The sequence below is a fragment of the Geotrypetes seraphini genome, chromosome 16, assembly GCF_902459505.1.
Source record: "Geotrypetes seraphini chromosome 16, aGeoSer1.1, whole genome shotgun sequence".
Taxonomy (NCBI): Eukaryota; Metazoa; Chordata; class Amphibia; order Gymnophiona; family Dermophiidae; genus Geotrypetes; species Geotrypetes seraphini.
The window spans coordinates 28,421,735-28,440,771 of NC_047099.1; the positions used below are offsets into that span (position 1 = coordinate 28,421,735).

The following is a 19,037-nucleotide window of genomic DNA, read 5'->3' on the forward strand; positions in this document are numbered from 1 at the left end:
GTTTCTTCTGGAAAATGTAACCTTTTGCCAGCCACTGTTCTAGCGTTAAATCGCACCTCTTCGCGTCCCGCTGGTCTCACGCTTGAACCTCGAAGGAAAGCGAGGCTTGAAACGCACCGCGAACGACAGGAGATGGGGAGGGGGAGACTTTTTTGTGCACCTATGTCGTCATTTCTTAGCGCCGGAAATGATAGGGGCGGGGGTGTTTTTGATGTGCGGACGGTAAAGTGCATTTGGGGCTGTCTCGGGAGGTGAGTGCATTGGGGACATTAGGAACGCCTGAGAAATGTCGTATGCTAGTTACAGTACTAGGAGGAATCGGGAGGGGAAACAATTTATGGTGTAAATGGCGTGTTCACCGGGTCGTTGTTGTACTTTATAGTTTATAATTGTGTAAAGTATTTTTATGAGACAGAGGCGCCAGAGGGCTCTATATTGATTTATAACATTTTTACTGATCGCTTGCTACATCATCCAGACGGTGACTATTTAACATTATACAGCATACTCATGATTTATGAACATTTGCACAGGTGAGAGTGGAAGCTTCCCTTTATTTTTTTATTTATTCAATTTTGTCTATACTGTTCTCCCAAGGGAGCTCAGAACGGTTTACATGAATTTATTCAGGTACTCGAGCATTTTTCCCTGCCTGTCCCGGTGGGCTCACAATCTATCCAACGTACCTGGGGCAATGGGGGGATTAAGTGACTTGCCCAGGGACACAAGGATCAGCGTGGGTTTGAACCCACAACCCCAGGGTGCTGAGGCTGCAGCTTTAACCACTGCGCCACACACTCCCCTTTAGTGGTCTTAAAATCAAAATCTTGAGGGTCACCAACTGGTTGGGAGGGTTTCAGGATATCGAATGACTTGTACAACGGAGGCACAAGGACGTTATCTGTGAAAGGCAACACCATAAATATTGTAGTACCGGTAAGCCCTGGCACATCAGTACAGCCTACGGTCACCCCTGCACGCGTATTGGATCCGCATGCTTTGATTGTGGCACAGAAAGGCAGTGTATCGCATTTCATTATCCTTGCATGATGCTAGTGCTTAAAACAATAAAGAAATGCCGGTCTGTCTTCAGGGAGGGAAAGTTGTTTGTTTATTTGGATTTATATCCCGCCCTCCCAGAAGAGCTCAGAACACGTTACAAGTTTACATACATAAGAAAGCATAACAGGGTTTACATAATAAAGTAGAACAGGGTATAGTAATGTAGAACATGACAGTTCATTTTAGGTCATGACTATGAAAGGACAATCCGTAGTGGAGCACGAAAGAAGTCAAAAAGCATGGCAATACTTAATAGGATATGACAGGTATGACCACATAACTCCTCTTTTACAGGCTGAACACTGGTTACCAGTTACCTTTAGGATTTTATTTAAGACATTTATATTAGTATATCTATATAAGATATCTCATACTGGTCATCCAGGTTTTCTATCCCAATATTTGATTCTGTACGTCTCTTCTTGACCTCTCTGTTTTGCCCAGCAACACTTGCTTAACATTATCATCTCTCCTCCAAATCTCCTTGACAATTTACAGAAGGCCCTTGTTTACAAGGACAGTTCCTCAACTGATCCCCTGAGATGGCAGCAAGAAGTACATAGCAACATGAAATCCATGTGGGAAAGACATTGTCCATCTGGATAGAATGTAGATAGAAGATGAAATCTTAACAGATATTAGGGAAGCTAGCAAGGCTGACAACACTAAAATAATGGTTATTTCAATTAACCCAGTGTTGATTGGTATTTGATACACCGCCTTTTAAAATAGAAATCAAAGTGGTGTATAATAAAATAAAGGGAAAGGAAATGAACTACATAATTCCATAGGACAGAGGAAGTAGAGGGGAGGTGAGAGAAGAGGGAAAGAAAAGTAAAAGTGTGGTTCATAGACAGTGGAGCGCAAGACGTCAGCGCGCTGACAATCCAGCGCCGACAATTCGGCGCAAGACAGAAGCGCACGGGGGAAAAGTAATTTTTAAAGAGCTCCAACGGGGGGTTTGGGGTGTCAACCCCCCCCCCACTTTATTGGTTAGTGTTCGCACTGCTGTTGGAGGGGGGTTCGGGGGGTTGGAAACCTCCATTATAGCGAAAACGGAACTTTTCTGATTTTTTTTTTCGGGAAAAGTTCCGTTTTCTCTATAATGTTGGGGGGGTTTTACCCCCCACAACGGCAGCACGAACACTAACCAACAAAGTGGGGGGGTTGACACCCCAAACCCCCAGTTGGAGCTCTTTAAAAATTATTTTTTCCCCTGCGCGCTTCTGTCTTCCGCCGAATTGTCGGCGCTGGATTAACCCCCAGTCGGAGCTCTTTAAAAATTATTTTTCCCCCCGCGCGCTTCTGTCTTCCGCCGAATTGTCAGCGCGCTGGCGTCTGGCGCGCGATTATCCCGTCACCAAAAGTGTAGTATTGCATTTCAAATTGGGTCCTTGCCACCATGCAGTCCTAGCTCCACTGTGATGAGAAGGCATATGTAAACTGGCGCAAAGGGTACAAGAGTCCTGACAAGTGGGTTAATGTATCCCCCACCAGCAAGTTTGTGTAGAAGGAGTTGACTTTTCTTTGGCTTCACCTCCTGCTCTGGGCTTTTTCTAATCTGCTCCAAGATCATTTTTGTTATTTTTAGGTATTTTATGCGGATTGTGAGACTTTTGGTGCAGCAGAGGTTTCCAGTGCTCCTGGAACAGCTCTGACTGCGAGAAGATGCAGACTCTCTGGATTGAGTCTGTAGCTAGTAGGGTAACCCTTAGGTGAACCTGCCTAACCAGCCTGCACTAACGGTTTGGAGTCTTGGAGACTGTTCCCCTTGTAGCAGAGCTTGCTCATGGTCATCCTGAGTTTGAGCACAAGCTGTGAGGCCCCATGCCGGTCCTGACGGCTTTATCAGGTGCCAGCTGCATTTCCCTCCCCTCATTGATGTGCGTGGAGCTAGGGGGTTTGACCTCTCGGTCACATTTATTGATTTAACTGGCAGCTCAAAGATACAAGCTTTTGAAGCCACTTACATGCTTGTCTGATGCAGAAGACCTCTGTACGAGGAGTATGTGGAGTAGTAGTTAAAGCTACAGCCTTAGCACCTGGGGTTGTGGGTTCAAACCCACGCTACTCCTTTTGACCCTGGGCAAATCACTTAGTCCCATTGCCCCACACACATTAGATAGATTGTGAGCCCACCAGGACAGATCAGAAGTTCTTGTTAATTCCTTCCATAAAAGATTTCTTTTACACCAGGAAAATAAATTTCGCAGTAGTCGTTCCAACATTGTGGAATGCTCTGCCACATCAACTCCGATTCGAATAACAACTTGATAAATTCAAGATAAGCCTGAAGACTTTTTTATTTCGTGACGCTTTTACCTGTGCTTAGAGCATCTCTATTTTACACAACCAATCGCTCTTATAAAGCGACCCCACCCCATATGTTCTATCCTATTCCCTCTTTTCCTTCTTCTTCTAATTATGTAATTTTCCCCTCCTTTCCCTCTTACCCTCACTTTCAAGTCCGTCCAGTTAATGTCCTTAATGTACACTTTCATTATCTTTTTTAAATATTTATTATCTTTACCTCTTTTAAATATTTTATTGTAAACCGGCCAGATACTTGTTGATGGTCGGTATATTAAAAGTCAAGAAACTTGTTTGAGTACCTGAATAAATTCATGTAAACAGTTCTGAGCTCCCTTGGGAGAATGGTATAGAAAAATTGAATGAATAAATAAATAAAATACATCAGCTGGAGTCCCAGCTAAAGCAGTCCCAGCACCAGCAGTAACTGCTGTAATTTTGCTCTCCCAGGCCGTTTTTGGCACTACATCATTGCTGCAGTGGCCATCTTGGATTTTTTCAATCCAACGCAGTCTGCCTCCATATGGCTTATAAACACCTTGATTTGGTTCAAAATCGATACAGATGGAGTCCTCAATCTGTTCTATATCATGCTAGATTTGCACTGGATGGCGGAAAGAGGAGTGTCCTTGTGCCACCTGCCATGAAGCACGTGAAGGGAGGGGGGGTGTCAGGAGCCATGGACTTAGCCCCCCTTTGATTCCTCCAGGGCCATGGATTTGCAGGTGACTTGGTCTCTGTGTCAAAAATCCTTCCTGGAACCTGGAAATAGTGACTCGACATCTGCGGCAAAGTGCTATTGCGCAAACACCTCTGGTCCTTCAAGGAAGCGAAGACAATCCCTGCAGGGGTCCTAGGAGCACCCTGGGCAGGGATTTACCCCTGATTGTGTGAGTTTGATGTTCGAAGCCTATCTAAATTCTAGGGGTCTGTCAGCATTGTCTGAGAGCACGCCAGAACTTGCACAGGAGTTTGTACTTATATACCGCCTATCAAGGTTATTTAAGCGGTTTACGATCAGGTACTCAAGCATTTTCCCTATCTGTCCCGGTGGGCTCATAATCTATCTAACATACTTGGGGCAATGCAGGATTGAGTGACTTGCCCAGGGTCACAAGTTTGTACCCTTAAACAGCATAGTTTCTCCTTCGCAGTGTCATGCGCATAATCCAGAGGTCCAGTCAGAAAAAGACTGGAAAGATTGGGGCTCAGATTTGTAAATGCATGGAGCTTAAACAGTATAAACAGTAGATTCAGTTCCTTTGATTCCCCCCCCCCCCAAATGAATCTTTAGTGTTGGAGGATTCAGGGTCTCAGGTGGAAGGTACCAGTCAGGAGACTGTGGCAGCCCTGGATCGGGGGGAACTTGCAAAACACTCGTAAACCACGTTACTCTCTATCCAGGGTTTGATTGTATATATAAAAAGTATACAAGTATGCTGATATATATAAAGTATATATATGTATACATATATATGTATACATACGTACTTAAAATGCCCTAGGCCAGGGGTGGGCAATGAGGGCCGCAATCCAGTCAGGTTTTTAGGATTTCCCCAATGAATATGCATGAGATCCATTTGCATGCAATGGGGAGGCAGTGCATGCAAATAGATCTCATGCATATTCATTGGGGAAATCCTGAAAAGTCAATTTGATTGCGGCCCTCATTGTCCCCCCCCAACCTAAACTCATAAAATTGCCTAAAATCATGTTTATGCTTTGAGCGGGGAGAAAGTGAAGTTGCTTACCTGTAACAGGTGTACTCTGTAGACAGCAGGGGAATGCAGCCACACTTGCCTGCCCTCCATCCCCGCATGTCAATATTATTAAGGAGCTAGACCAATGGTCTCAAACTTAACCCCTTTGCAGGGCCACATTTTGGATTTGTAGGCACTTGGAGGGCCTCAGAAAAAATAGTTAATGTCTTATTAAAGAAATGACAATTTTGCATGAGGTAAAACTTTATAATTTATAAATCTTTCCTTTTGGCTATGTCTCTTTAGCTATAAATTACAGTATGATCAAGAAACTGTTTTATTTTTCTTTTGTGATTATGATAAACATACCGAGGGCCTCAAAATAGTACCTGGCGGGCCGCATGTGGCTCCCGGGCCACGAGTTTGACACTGAGCTAGAACCATACTGTCAAACGCGGGGGTGGAGCTCCACAGGCAAGGTGGCTGCACATGCCCAGTAGTAGGTTTTAAAAAAAAAAAATCTTACTGTACTAGGGGAGAGTTCCATGGTACATGCTCAGTCCAGGGACTTCACCATTAAGTGTGGGGCTGCATTTCCTTGCTTGTCTATCGGAGAAGCAGGGAAGAAAATTAAGACTGTGGGGACAGGGATGAATTTTTGTCCCCGCGTCACTGTCGACCTGCTACTATGTCACTTCCTCAGACTGCCTATGTTGCATTCACATCTAGGTGCTAATTTATAAAATTATCTCCCGTACTTTTAAAGTTGAACAGTTAAAAAGCAAAGGTTGATGGTTCTCTGGTTTTGTCCGGCTATCAAGATCTATTTTGCAGCGATTCCAACTTTTTTTTTTGTCCCCCTTTTCCCCAAAGATGTCAACCTGGGTGACCATCTAGTTTGCCTAATGGTTAAGCTGGCCCTATCTGTAGGTGCCTGATACTGCAATCAGGGCTTGGTAAGAGGGTGGAGAGGCATTTGTGGAAGTGGGAGAAAGTCTACAGCTGTCATAAACCTTGAATGTTTGCGCAGACTTAGCAATCTCATTATCTGTTTCCTATCTCCATGCTTTTCCATCCAGCAAATCTGCCCCTCTATCAACTGAGGCCATGTCCAAACGTAAAGTGGCTTTTGAAGAGGTCGAGGATACTGGCACAGAGGAGGAGGAGGAACCATTCCTGCCGAGAAAAAGGGTGAGCGTTCCTCATGTTAAATCTTATATCCAGTTAAAACCTCATGAATTAGAGTTCTAGATGGGTTTCAAGCAACGTATTGCTACATATGCAATCCAGAAGAGGTGCTGTGGGAGGACTTATAAAGACAGAGAGATCTTCGCTGGTAAGACTTTCCTGGGGAATTGCTTACAAACTGGGGAAAAGGGAATCCTAATGCTAAATAGATAAGCTCAGAGACTTATTTTATTTCAAGTACTTTGCTCATGTAGCAAGGGTGTTTTAGGGATAGCTTTTTTCTTAACAAAGGAGGTGTCTGTTAGTGTATATAGGCTAGCATTTGAAAGAGCTATTTTAAAATTGTTACACTATCAGTATAAAGCACAGCTAATAGGCACAGTTTAGACTTTAATTCCCTCCCTCCCACCTACCACTGGCCCGATTTCTATAGTCCCTTGAAACAATTAGAAGGCTAAAAAAGTAATTAGCTTTTAAAGACTAGTCTTAAGAAATTCTGTTGCTTTCTGTAGGAGATTAATAAATGGATCAATTTTTCACTCCGTCAGAAATTACAAAGACTAGGGGACACTCGATGAAGTTACTGGGAAATACTGTTAAAACCAATAGAAGGGAATTTTTTTCACTCAGAGAATAAACTCTGGAACGCATTGTCAGAGGTTGTGGTAAGAGTGGATAGCGTAGTTGGGTTTAAGAAAGATTTGGACAAGTTCCTGGAGGAAAAGTCCATAATCTGTTATTGAGAAAGACATGGGGGAAGCCACTACTTGCCCTGGATTGGTAGCATGGAATGGTGCTACTCCTTGGGTTTTTGCCAGGTACTAGCGACCTGGATTGGCCATCGTGAGAACGGGCTTCTGGGCTAGATGGACCATTGGTCTGATCCAGTAAGGCTATTCTTATGTTTTTATATTCTTTTTTGAATCATGTGCTCATCTAGCAGTTTTTTTTCCCCAGTAGGATTTGTCCTTTTCGTCTTTGGATTTGCACCAGTTTTTTCTCGACTTTTCTTAGTTCTCTCTTCTTTTTCCCGAGGTTGTCTGTGAACCAGGGGGAAGAGAAGCTGCGAGCAATAGGTTTAATTTCCTTGGTTTCCGCTAGGCTTTCTTACAGGGTCTTGACTTGCATGTACCAGTTTGGTGCAGCTTCTTCTATGGGTGTTAGTTTGGGTCCTGTTGTTTCGACCTTTTTATTTCTGTTTATATTGGTGCTACTACTTTCTTTTTGTCCTCACTTGCCTTTTTCCTGTAGTTACAAGAAGATACCACAAAGGCTGGAGGGCCTGGGAGTCGCTTCAAGGGCAAACACTCCCTTGATAGTGATGAAGAGGACGATGATGAAGCAGGAGATTCCCAAAAATATGACATCTTAACATCGGAGGATGTAGAAGGTAAGCCTGAAAAGATGGCTAATGGGGTGTGCAGATATCTGTTCCTTGGTTTATGTTCCCAGCACCTCCTGTCCTGTTAGTTTTAGCGATGGTATCAGATCTGAATGTCTATGTTGTGTCACTGTTATGGAGTCTCCTACTTTTTAGTGGTGCATTTAGTCACACTTGCTGAATTTTATTTTAATTAGCTTTTACAATTCAATATAGTTGTGTCGATGACATTTTAAAACTCTCCTTCCCATCATTTAAGGCAGTGGTCTCAAATTCAAACCCTTTGCAGGGCCACATTTTGGATTTGTAGGTACTTGGAGGGCCTCAGAAAAAAATACCGTATTTTCACGCATATAACGCGCGTGTTATACACGATTTTTACAAACCGTGCATAACCATGTGCGTTATACGCGTGAGCGCATTTTACAACTTTTTTTTTAACATAGTTCCTCCCCCCGACGTCCGATTCACCCCGTAGGACCGCCCGCACCCCCACCCCGAAGAACCGCTCGCACGCACTCGCACCCGCATCCCCACCCCGAAGGACCGCTCGCACCCCAACAGCCTCCCAAACCCCCCCCCCCCCCATCATGTAGAAGCTTCTACCGTTGTCCTGCTGCTTCCTCTGCCGGCGGTCCCGGCCCTTCTGTGAGCCCTGCGTCTGCGCTGCTTCCTCTTCCGGCGGTCCCGCCCTTTCTCTCAGAGAAAGGGCGGGACCGCCGAAAGAGGAAGCAGCGCAGACGCAGGGCTCACAGAAGGGCCGGGACCGCCGGCAGAGGAAGCAGCAGGACAATGGTAGGAGCTTCTACATGATGGGGGGGGGGTTGGGAGGCTGTGGGGGTGCGAGTGCGTGCGAGCGGTCCTTTGGGGTGGGGGTGCGAGCGGTCCTGCGGGGGGGGTTGAATCAGACGTCGTGGGGGGGCATCAGGCTTTCAGGGTGGGGACAGGACTTCAAGGGGGAGAGGAGAGTCAGGGCGGGCTAAAGGAGAGTTAGGGTAGCCAGAGGAGAGTCGGGGCGGGTGAAAGGAGAGTCGGGCGGCGACGGGAGAATCGGGGCGGCATGCGCGGTATACGGGTGTGAGCGGTATATAAAAATTTATTTACATAAATTACAGTTTCCTGCGCGCTATACCCGTGTGCGCGTTTTACACGGGTGCGCGGTATATGAGTGAAAATATGGTAATTAATGTCTTATTAAAGAAATTACAACTTTGCATGAGGTAAAACTCTTTATAGTTTATAAATCTTTCCTTTTGGTTAAGTCTTAATAAAAATATTGTCATTTATAACTAAAGAGACATAGGATCAAGAAACTGTTTTATTTTACCTTTGTGATTATGATAAACGTACCGAGGGCCTCAAAATAGTACCTGGCAGGCTGCATGTGGCCCCTGGCCTGCGAGTTTGAGACAACTGATTTAAGGGAATAAAAGCTGTCAGGAAACTTAGGGCCTCTTCTATCAAACTGCGCTAGCAGTTTTTAGCGCAGAGAGCTGCGCTGCTCCCGATGCTCATAGGAACTCTTTACCGACATGCATCACCTTGCACTTATCTACATTAAAACCTCATTTGCATGTCTCAGTAGTCTGAATAACTTTGTATCATCTGCAAATTTATTCACCTCGCTCGTCGTACCAATTTCCAGGTCGTTTATAAATATATTGAAGAGCACGGGCCCGAGCTCCGAATCCTGCGGCACTCCACTCGTGACGCTTTTCCAGTCCAAGTATTGTCCATGTACCCCCATTCTCTGTTTCCTATCCGTTAACCAGTTTTTAATCCACGTGAGTATTTCACCCTCGATTCCATGGCTTGCAATTTTTTTGAAATAGTCGTTCATGCAGAACCTTGTTGAACGCCTTTTGAAAATCCAGATATACAATGTCGACCGGGTCACCCTTGTCTATCTGCCTGTTTACTCCCTCGAAGAAGTGCAGTAAGTTCGTCAAGCAAGATCTTTCTTTGCTAAAGCCTTGCTGGTTGGTCCTCATCAGATTGTGTCCATCAAGGTGATCAATGATGCGGTCCTTTATCAGCGCCTCTACCATCTTATGTTCTTATAAAAACATTTTTATGAAAACTTTCCTGCGGTAGATAAATTATTGAACGCCTGTCATATAAGGCTTATAAAGCTTATAAGGCTGTTTGTTTATAGCTATTCTGCTTGTGGTTTTTGATTCTTTAATATGTAATTTTTCAAATTGTATTTTGTATTTCTTATGATTTCATTGCTTTTATTTCCTATAATTTCTTAAAGTTTGTAATTGTGATTAATTGCGCAATTAGGTATGTATCCTTGTAACTCTGGACAGTGGAAGGTTAAGTAACTTGTTTAGTTATAAGGAGCTAAAGTGGGGGAAAAAAACCTCCTTTAATTGCACAAGGGCCCCTTTTACAAAGCTGTAGTAGCGATTCTCCCACAGCAAATGCACCAAAGCGTATTGGAATTGAATGAGCTTTGGTGCTTTTGCCATGGGGAATCGCTACCATGGCTTTGTAAAAGGAGCCCACAATTAGCTGTGATTACAATTTTAATTGAAATGCAGCCCTGTACTGAGTTAGTTTTAAGGCAAAAGTGGATAACTTCGGGAGACAGATGGTTACAGAGTGCTAAATAGGATTAGATGGAACAATGAGTCAAAGGAAGGATAGAGTTGATGGTTGAAACTGATATTTTTTTTCTCTTTCTCTTCAGGGCAGGAATCTGCCACAATTGACTTTGAAGGGGGTATGAAGATTACACCCTTCAACCTGCAAGAGGAGATGGAAGAGGGGTACTTTGATTCCGAGGGAAACTATTTTCTGAAAAAGGAAGCTGAGATCAGAGACAACTGGCTGGATAACATAGATTGGGTAAGTCTGAGATTCTGCCCCACCTCTTGCTTGGTTCTCTCACTAACATTGTCGTGCAGCAGGATTCTGAGATCTAGAACATGACAAATCGCCATTTGATGTATCAGTGACTTTGTGTATGTATGTATGTGGTATTCCAGGTAGAGAGGCCAGACTCTCTGGACTTTTTTTGGAGAAAAAAGTTTACCAGGCCTTAATGCTAGTCTTCCGCATCCAGGACTATCAGCTCTACATAAATATCTACTCGCAGTCCTTGGTATGCAGTGTACTAGACTTTGCAGACATTCTCCCAAAGGAACAGGCTGCTCAGCTTTACCAGCTGGTCCTTAAGCAGAGGGCATGCTAGAAGTATTTGACCAGGGCTGATTATGACACCTTTGACATTGCATCCATACCCTCCGCATTGACTGTGGGGATGCACAGAGTTTCATGGGTGCACATATTGGAGAGGTTAGTGGATATACCTTGCCATGGAGATAATTTTTGAGAGGACAAGGTGGAGAAGGTCTCTGACTTCATCAAGAAACATTCTGATTCCATTCAATACCTCTCCTGGCGGCCTCCTTCTGCATCCTTCACAACTTGGAGGTTTACTTCTCTGAGGTGTAGGTTTCCTCCTCTTTCCTTTCCTTGGCAACAGTCCTAACCCATGGGCCTGATAGTAATGTTCACTGAAGTCACAGTCTGCATCTCAATCAATACCAGGGACAAGTTTTTGACTGGTTCCAGGAGAGCATGGCTGTCATCTATTTTTTTCCAAGAAAGGTGGCTCCTTGTAACCTCCAATTAGTGTGTTGTCCAAATAATCTGCAAAGAATATGCTTCCAATTGGCAGCTAAGAACTCCAAATTGTCCACAGCGGGTGTCAATTTTCACTGCCCAACATGAGCAAAGGAACTTTCTGCTGCCTGCAGATCCATGCAGTCGATCCCATCCCACCAGGACAGGGTTCTATTCCAGGTACTCTCTCATGACCCCAGAGAATGGGGAGATTTCATCCAATCCTAGATCTAAGGGCCCTGAACAAGTATCTGGTCAAGGAAAAATTCAGGATGGATTTCCTGGGCACTTTTCTTCCCATGATCCAAGCAAATGATTGGCTATGCTTTCTGGATTTATACACTCATATACAGATAACTTCCTGGTCATAGTAACATAGTAGATGACGGAAGATAAAGACCCGAATGGTTCATCCAGTCTGCCCAACCTGATTCAATTTAAATTTTTTTTTTTTCTTCTTCTTAGCAAGAATCCAAAGCTTTACCTGGTACTATGCTTGGGTTCCAACTGCCAAAATCTCTGTTAAGACTTACTCTAGCCCATCTACACCCTCCCAGCCATTGAAGCCCTCCCCTGCCCATCCTCCACCAAACGGCCATACACAGACACAGACCGTGCAAAAGTCACCAGAAGTATCTCAGATTCTTAGTTGGGAAGCACCACTACCCATACCATATTCTGTCATTTGGCCTCGTGTCAACACCCTTGATTTTCACAAAATGTCTAGCAGTAGTCACTGTGTCTCTATGCAAGCTTGGGGATGCATGTGTTTCCCTACCTGGACAATTGATTGGTGATGAGCACATCAAGGAACGGTACCCAAACTATCTGGGTATTGGAGCTGCTAAGGTTCATAATCAGCTACCCAAAATACCATCTCCAATCTGTTCAGCTATTATCTGAGAGGAATATATATAATATAAATAGATGTTAATTTGGGGAATGCACTGCCTACTTATAACTTGGCTCTGTGCAATGTTTAAGAATAGATACTTAAAGCATTTAAGGAAGAGCTAGAATTTTATTTTTACAGAGCAAATTTATTTATAAGATTAGGCAGACAATGCAGTAATTTTAGTTACAATTTAGGGAGTTTTGAACAAGGGAAATTTGCCATATGCAGAATGATTAATTTAAGATGGATTAAAAGTAACTAACAATGATGAAGGCCCTTACTGGAAAAAGAGTTCTTTAGTTGTAGATTAGCTGGGAGCACATGGCTTCTTAGATGTAGAGGAGAGAGATCCCAGCAAGACACTGCAGAATGTCCAGCAGTGATCCAAAGAGGAGGAGCTTAGGGGAATCTACCCTTTCTATGGATTATAGGGACTCAAAGTCCAGTCCAATCACAACTCAGGAGTAGTGGCCAATCACAATGCAGGAGCTCAGTTCAAAATTGTTTCTCTTCTGGCTGGATGATATCTGGTTTGCTTTCTAGCTGGGCAGAGCCTTGATTGAATTTTAATAGGGTCTTTGTCTGGGAATGTCCAGGTGAATGGTTGTACTTTCAGTCTCATCTCAATTTTGAATGGCTTAAGCTTTGTTTTTTTATTCTACTCCAGCCTTTGCTGTCCATTGCTTGGAGAATAGGGGTCTGTTTAACACTGCTTCATCTTCTATTATGGTGCATATCTTGCAGAGGAGATACTGCTGTTACACCCTGCCTACTGCGGCTGCTTTGAAATCTACTTCACTGGAAGCATCAGTTTCAGTTTATGATGTTATAGATCGCAAATCGGTTCAGAAACAAAGTTTAGAGGAAGAAATATTGTTTTCCCCCTGATTTCTTAAATCATTTGAGAAACAAAATTGTCAAAGTTTAGAGGAAAAAATATTGGTTCCCCCAATACTCCAGGTACAGATGTTTTTTTAATTGACTTTTCTCTGCTCACCACCAGTATGACCTCCCTGTTCCTCTCCCTATTCCCCCATCGCAAATTACATTACATTACATTAGTGATTTCTATTCTGCCAATGCCTTGCGGTTCAAGGCGGATTGAAGTGGAGGAAGAATTATTTTTTCTTACGGGACTCACGGCAACAAGAGGGCATCCACTAAAACTTAAGGGGGAAGATTTTCATGGTGACACCAGGAAATACTTCTTCACCGAACTGGTGATTGATCGATGGAATAAACTTCCATGCCAGGTGGTCGAAGCTAGTAGCGTACTCGACTTCAAAAGTCGATGAGACAAAGAGGTGGGGGTGCTACAGAGTTATGCATAAAAGATGGGTACACCAGGGAGGGAGGGTTCTTGAGTGGGCAGACTTGTTGGGCCACCGGCCCTCTTCTGCTGTCATATTCTATGTTTCTACATAAAAGTTATCAGGAATTACATAAAAGTTTACAGGAATAGCATAAGAGATGTCATAATAGTTACTTAAGAAGTTGTCGAGATCTTAAGGTGATAAATGTTGGGTAATTAGAAGCATTTTAGAATTCGTTGGGTAGTTAGAAGCATATTAGAGTATATTAAGGGTGTAGAGAGGGTAGGTGGGGTTTGGGTAGGGACTGGCCGTGTTAGATGGGTTTTATGTTTTATGGATGATGTTTACTTTTGTTTATACAGAAAAAATAAATGGGTTTTATGTATTTTTTGAAGAGTAAGGTTTTAGTATCTTTCTTGAAAGTTTGACTTTGACTTCAAATTAAGGAAAACTGGGGGATTGGGAGGGTGATTTTCTTCTGTTTCAGGACTGGCTGTAGATTCTCAGTGGGGGGGGGGGGGGCTGTTCTCCTTTCTATGGACTATAAGCAGCAACAGTCCCTTCCATGATTTTCATGTCTGTTGGTCTGAAGTTGACTGATTTGGCTCTTTCGCAACTCAAGCACAAAAGCACATGTTGCTGAACAGGATGAATGGCACTGGCCTGTTGGTTTGGTCCCGTGACATACTGTTACTGATGCTCAGCTTTTCCACCAGCTGTTGACATAATAGATTTTTTTTTTTTTTAAAGTTATTAGATAATTAGGAAGTCAAATCTGATGAATCTCTGGCCTCATTTTGAGTTAACCAATTATTTAAGTAAGAAATTTAATTAGATTCATAAGAGTGAGAACAGTTATGCAAGAGCAGCTTTGAAAACATTTTAGTATCATTTAATAGCTGTTATGTCCCTTGCTTTCTGATTCCAGGTGAAGATCAAAGAGCAGGTGCCAGGAAAACAGGAACCACAATCCGAGGAAGAAGATGATGAGGACAGTGAGAGGGAAGAGCACAAAACTTTGAAGAGGAAAGCTGTGCTTGAGGGACTTTTGGAGATACTGAGGCCAGGGGAAACAGTCGCTCGTGCCATCCAACGACTGGGAGGGAAGGGAACCAAAAGACCAGGAGCTGGTTGGGTACGTGGGTCCCGGAAGAAGCAGATAGAACATGATAGACCAAACGAAGTAGAGCAAGAAGAAGCAGAGATCCAACGGAAGGAGCAACTGGAGAGGCTGACGGGTCTGGCAGACCAAATGGTGGTACAAGGCGTCTATGAGATTTATCAAGATACTTATGAGAAAGTGGCATACCATTTGAAGATGATACCTGATGCACTGCCTGCTGATGCCATGGGAGATTCCAGAGACCAACTGGACATGTTTGCAGATGATATTGAGGAAGAAAAGCTGAGCAAGGTGCAGACAGAAAAAACCATAAGAGGTAAAGAGAGTGACTTGAAGGGTATCCTCCCTCCCTTTATCCCTCTTTCTTGGAATTCCTCAAACCCTAATACCACCAGATCCTCCCACAAATTAAAACTATCCTTCCCCTCGCTAAAAGGCATTTCCCACACAGGAAAGCTAGGGACCTCCCTCCACTTCAAAATCACTGAACTCTGGAACAACCTTACCTCCCCTCTTCGGAACTTGAGCTCTCTCCAAGTTTTCTGCAAACATCTGAAAACCTGGCTTTTCTCAAAAAATGTAAGTCTCCCTCCAACTTAGGAATCAAGGAAACTCTTATATCTTGGCATCCCAAGTCCTGTAAATTTTTTTCACACTTCTACCTCTAACCCTCTGTTGTAGTTCCTTCCTATTTCTCCTACTGTAAACCGCGTCGAGCTCTACGAACGTGGAGATGATGCGGTATACAAACCTAAGGATTAGATTAGATTAGATTAGGAAGAGAGAAAATAAACTAGAAATGTTAGAAAATGAGAAATGTAAAGAGGAGAGAAGAAATCTAGTGGCAAAATGATGAAGTGAAAGTGGGACAATTGATAGAAGAAAATGAAAATGTATGGACAGAAAAAAAATTTTCATTTTCTTCTAGCAATTGTTGTATCGTTTTTAATTACACGAATAAAGAATTAAAAAAAAAAAAATGGAAAGAGAAGTGAGTGTTGAGAGAAACAAGGAAAAGAAGGAAAGTTAAGAGAATTAACAATTGTAAGAGAGAAAAGAACTGAAAGGAATCAAATGAGAGATTAGAGAAGTTAAATGAGAAAAAGAGGTGCAAGAGAAAGAATGGGTAGGTAAGAGAGAGTGTGAAAGAAAAGAACAAATAAAGAGAATTGAAACAAACATAAATTCAAGAGAAGTCAGTGAGAGGAAAAACCCTTGCATGCAAACTTGCTTGCATGTCTGTGTTAAGGATGAGGAGATGTGTGAACAGATGGCCCTGGGTTCTCTGCGCCCACATTGTGCAAGCCTTTCTCCTGCATTAAGGAGCCTTGGTGTTCCTTTTTCCTAATCCTTCTGCAAGCAGAAGCTCCACCGTGCAGTTAGCAATGGCAGCAACATAATCCATTCACCCTCTATTAGATTTTCATAGTATTGCAAACTGCAAAAAGGTAGTGCCCGTCTGCCGCATCTCTGAGGTGACTCTAACATTCAAGAGCGTAGAATGCTCGGTGCTGTTCATTTGGATGAAAAGCATGCAGAGGAAATCCGTGACTTGGTTTTTGTGTGTCATTCTTTCCATTTTGCAGGTAGCAGTGTTGGGGATGAGCCTCCTGAGACCATGTGGGAGTATAAGTGGGAGAACACAGATGGAGCAGAACTTTATGGCCCCTTCTCCAGCACCCAGATGCAGGTAAGTGACTGCTGCAAGGAAGATTCTCAAATCTTGCTGGTAAAATCCAGCAAGTCAATGGAGTGCCTGTAATGGGAGCAACTTTTATTTTACGGGCGATTCTCAGCATTATAGTATGCAAATTATATGTACGATAGTTGTGCAGAGAATCCCTGGTAAAGAGCGGGAGGAACTGTGCCTAGCGACTGCTCAGAAGAGCAAATGCTAAGCACAGCTCCTTCCTCCTGTCAAATTTGCGCTCCCTGCCCAATCAAGTCCTGCAGGCTCAGCTGATTAACCAGCAGGGAAAACAGCAGAAAGAATCCCTCTCGCCAACACCCCCTTTGCCCACTGCTGCCCAAACCCCCCAACACACTGACTCAAGACCGATATGAGGGATGCCCATTCCCTCCTGCCGCCACCACCAGGCCCTGACAGCCCCCTCCCCAGACACTCCTGACAGAAAGGATGCCCACTCCCTGCTGCTGCCGCCACCAGGCCCCAACAGCCTCCCCAACACTCCTGGTAGGAGGGATGCCCTCTCCCTTTTGCCACCGCCGACACAGGCCCTGACAGCCCCACTTCCTCCTGCCGTTACCCCCACCACAGGGCCCCAACAGCCACCCCCCCCCCCGACACTCCCAGACGGAAGTATACCCACTCCCTCTCACCACCAGGGGTCCCCCACACCCCCAACACTTCCCTTACCTTTCTGATGATGGCCAGCCAGAGGGATGGCTGCTCCCTCTGGCCAGCAGGCCCGCCTCTTCAAAATAGGCCTTCCCCTTCCTGGGACTCACAGAGTAGGGGCCTAAGATGCTGATTGGCCCTGGCACTTAACTCCCCTTTTATCCCTCGGTCATCTAACAGTCCAACCAATTCTCTTCCCGGCTTCTTGCAGTTTAGTGATGTTTGTTCTTTCTCCTGAATCCCTTTTGAAAGCTCCTATAGCTATGTCTGTCTGTGGAACATTTAAAATGTGAAGTATTTTATAAATTCAGTTTGCATGGAAGAAGCTGTAGAAATCCATGTTTCTTCTCATTTTAACTAATGATAATTTCTGTGTTCTTTTCTTTCAGGACTGGGTTGATCAGGGTTACTTCCCAGATGGTGTGTACTGCCGAAAAGTGGAGAACTCAGAAGGCCAGTTTTATAACTCCAGGAGGATAGATTTTGATTTGTATACGTGACCCAATTTGCGAGAAGGAACCTCCTTGGTTTGTAGAAGCCGATCTACTCCCCCCTCTTTTTCCTTCCACATGAATAAATTCACACATGTTCTTGGGTGTTCTGCACCTGTTGCAGCAGATCTGGAACATTTTCATTGTTCTACAAGGTTTATTTTTTTATCTGGCTTACTAAATAGGTTGAAAGAAACCCACAAGTCCACAGAGTTTCACTTTCTTCTGATTAATGAAGAGTTCACATGCTACATCGTAACTCCTGTTTGCATACTCTCTTATCTATTTCCCTCTCTTCATCCGTAACATTTTGAGGACCAGTATTTTACATGTAGCTGTATAAAGGAGCAGCTGGCTTCTAGGAATCTTACTTGCTATCTTCAGTCTAGAAACGCCTGCAGAGGAAGGGGGAGGCTGCAACAGGGAGCAGATTCAGGAATCACTTTAGGATCCCTCGTGTAGTGACAGTAAAATGTTGTTTATTTATTCTTTTGTGCTTCTATTTTTAAGTCTAGAGCATTGTAACTGAATTGTTTGGTTTTGGTTGTTGTTTTTTTTTTTTTTTGTATTTGAAGTACTGCTTTCCTTTGTTTTGCTATATAGAATATCAAAATAGATTTATACACAAATGCTAGCAATAAAGGACTTATTTCTTTTTTTTTATTTTTTAATGTTTTATTTTATTTTTTTAATGTTTTATTTTATAATTGTCATCCATAAACAAATAGCACATCACAACCAATGAAAAAAAAAAGCCCCGGTCTATTTTTAAGTCTACAGCATTGTAACTGAATTGATTGTTTGGTTTTTGGTTTATTTGTATTTGAAGTATTTTTTTTCCTTTGTTTTGCTGTATAAAATATCAAAATAGATTTAATACACAAATGCTAGTAATAAAGGACTTATTTCTTTTTTTTTTAATGTTTTATTTTATAATTTTCATCCATAAACAAATAGCACATCACAACCAATGAAAAAAAAAAGCCCCAGTCTATTTTTAAGTCTAGAGCATTGTAACTGAATTGATTGTTTGGTTTTTGGTTTATTTGTATTTGCAGTATTTTTTTTCTTTGTTTTGCTGTATAAAATATCAAAATAGATTTAATACACAAATGCTAAAAATAAAGGACTTTTTCTTTTTTGTTTTATTTTATAATTTTCATCCATAAACAAATAGCACATCACAACCAATGAAAAAAAAAAGCCCCGGTCTGTTTTTAAGTCTAGAGCATTGTAACTGAATTGATTGTTTGGTTTTTGGTTTATTTGTATTTGAAGTATTTTTTTCCTTTGTTTTGCTGTATAAAATATCAAAATAGATTTAATACACAAATGCTAGTAATAAAGGACTTATTTCTTTTTTTTTTTTAATGTTTTATTTTATAATTTTCATCCATAAACAAATAGCACATCACAACCAATGAAAAAAAAAAGCCCCGTTCTATTTTTAAGTCTAGAGCATTGTAACTGAATTGATTGTTTGGGTTTTTTTTTTGTAATTGAAGTACTGCTTTCCTTTGTTTTCTTGTATAGAATATCAAAATAGATTTAATACACAAATGCAAGCAATAAAGGACTTATT

The 19,037-nt window shown here is 42.7% G+C and overlaps 1 protein-coding gene across 2 annotated transcripts; it reads left to right on the top strand.

Annotated features, from left to right (window-relative positions):
- The first annotated feature begins 116 nt into the window (after positions 1 to 116).
- Positions 117 to 18,815, top strand: CD2BP2 (CD2 cytoplasmic tail binding protein 2). 2 transcript variants are annotated; one of them, XM_033924333.1, is made up of 7 exons: positions 117 to 251; positions 6,152 to 6,263; positions 7,512 to 7,650; positions 10,337 to 10,494; positions 14,411 to 14,921; positions 16,192 to 16,295; positions 17,354 to 18,815. In XM_033924333.1, the coding sequence occupies exons 1-7, from the start codon at positions 133 to 135 to the stop codon at positions 17,462 to 17,464; spliced, it is 1,254 nt and encodes a 417-aa protein (XP_033780224.1). In that variant the 5' UTR covers positions 117 to 132; the 3' UTR covers positions 17,465 to 18,815. The 2 variants fall into 2 exon arrangements, with proteins under 2 accessions (XP_033780224.1, XP_033780225.1); XM_033924334.1 differs by lacking the exon at positions 117 to 251 and adding an exon at positions 285 to 533.
- Positions 18,816 to 19,037: the final 222 nt, after the last annotated feature.

Excerpts from the sequence above, each read along its gene's own strand:
- CD2BP2 (XM_033924333.1), top strand. The coding sequence starts at position 133 with ATGGGGAGGGGGAGACTTTTTTGTGCACCTATGTCGTCATTTCTTAGC. Across the intron at positions 6,264-7,511 it reads CATTCCTGCCGAGAAAAAGG|TTACAAGAAGATACCACAAA; the intron begins GTGAGCGTTCCT and ends TTTTTCCTGTAG. Across the intron at positions 7,651-10,336 it reads AACATCGGAGGATGTAGAAG|GGCAGGAATCTGCCACAATT; the intron begins GTAAGCCTGAAA and ends CTTTCTCTTCAG.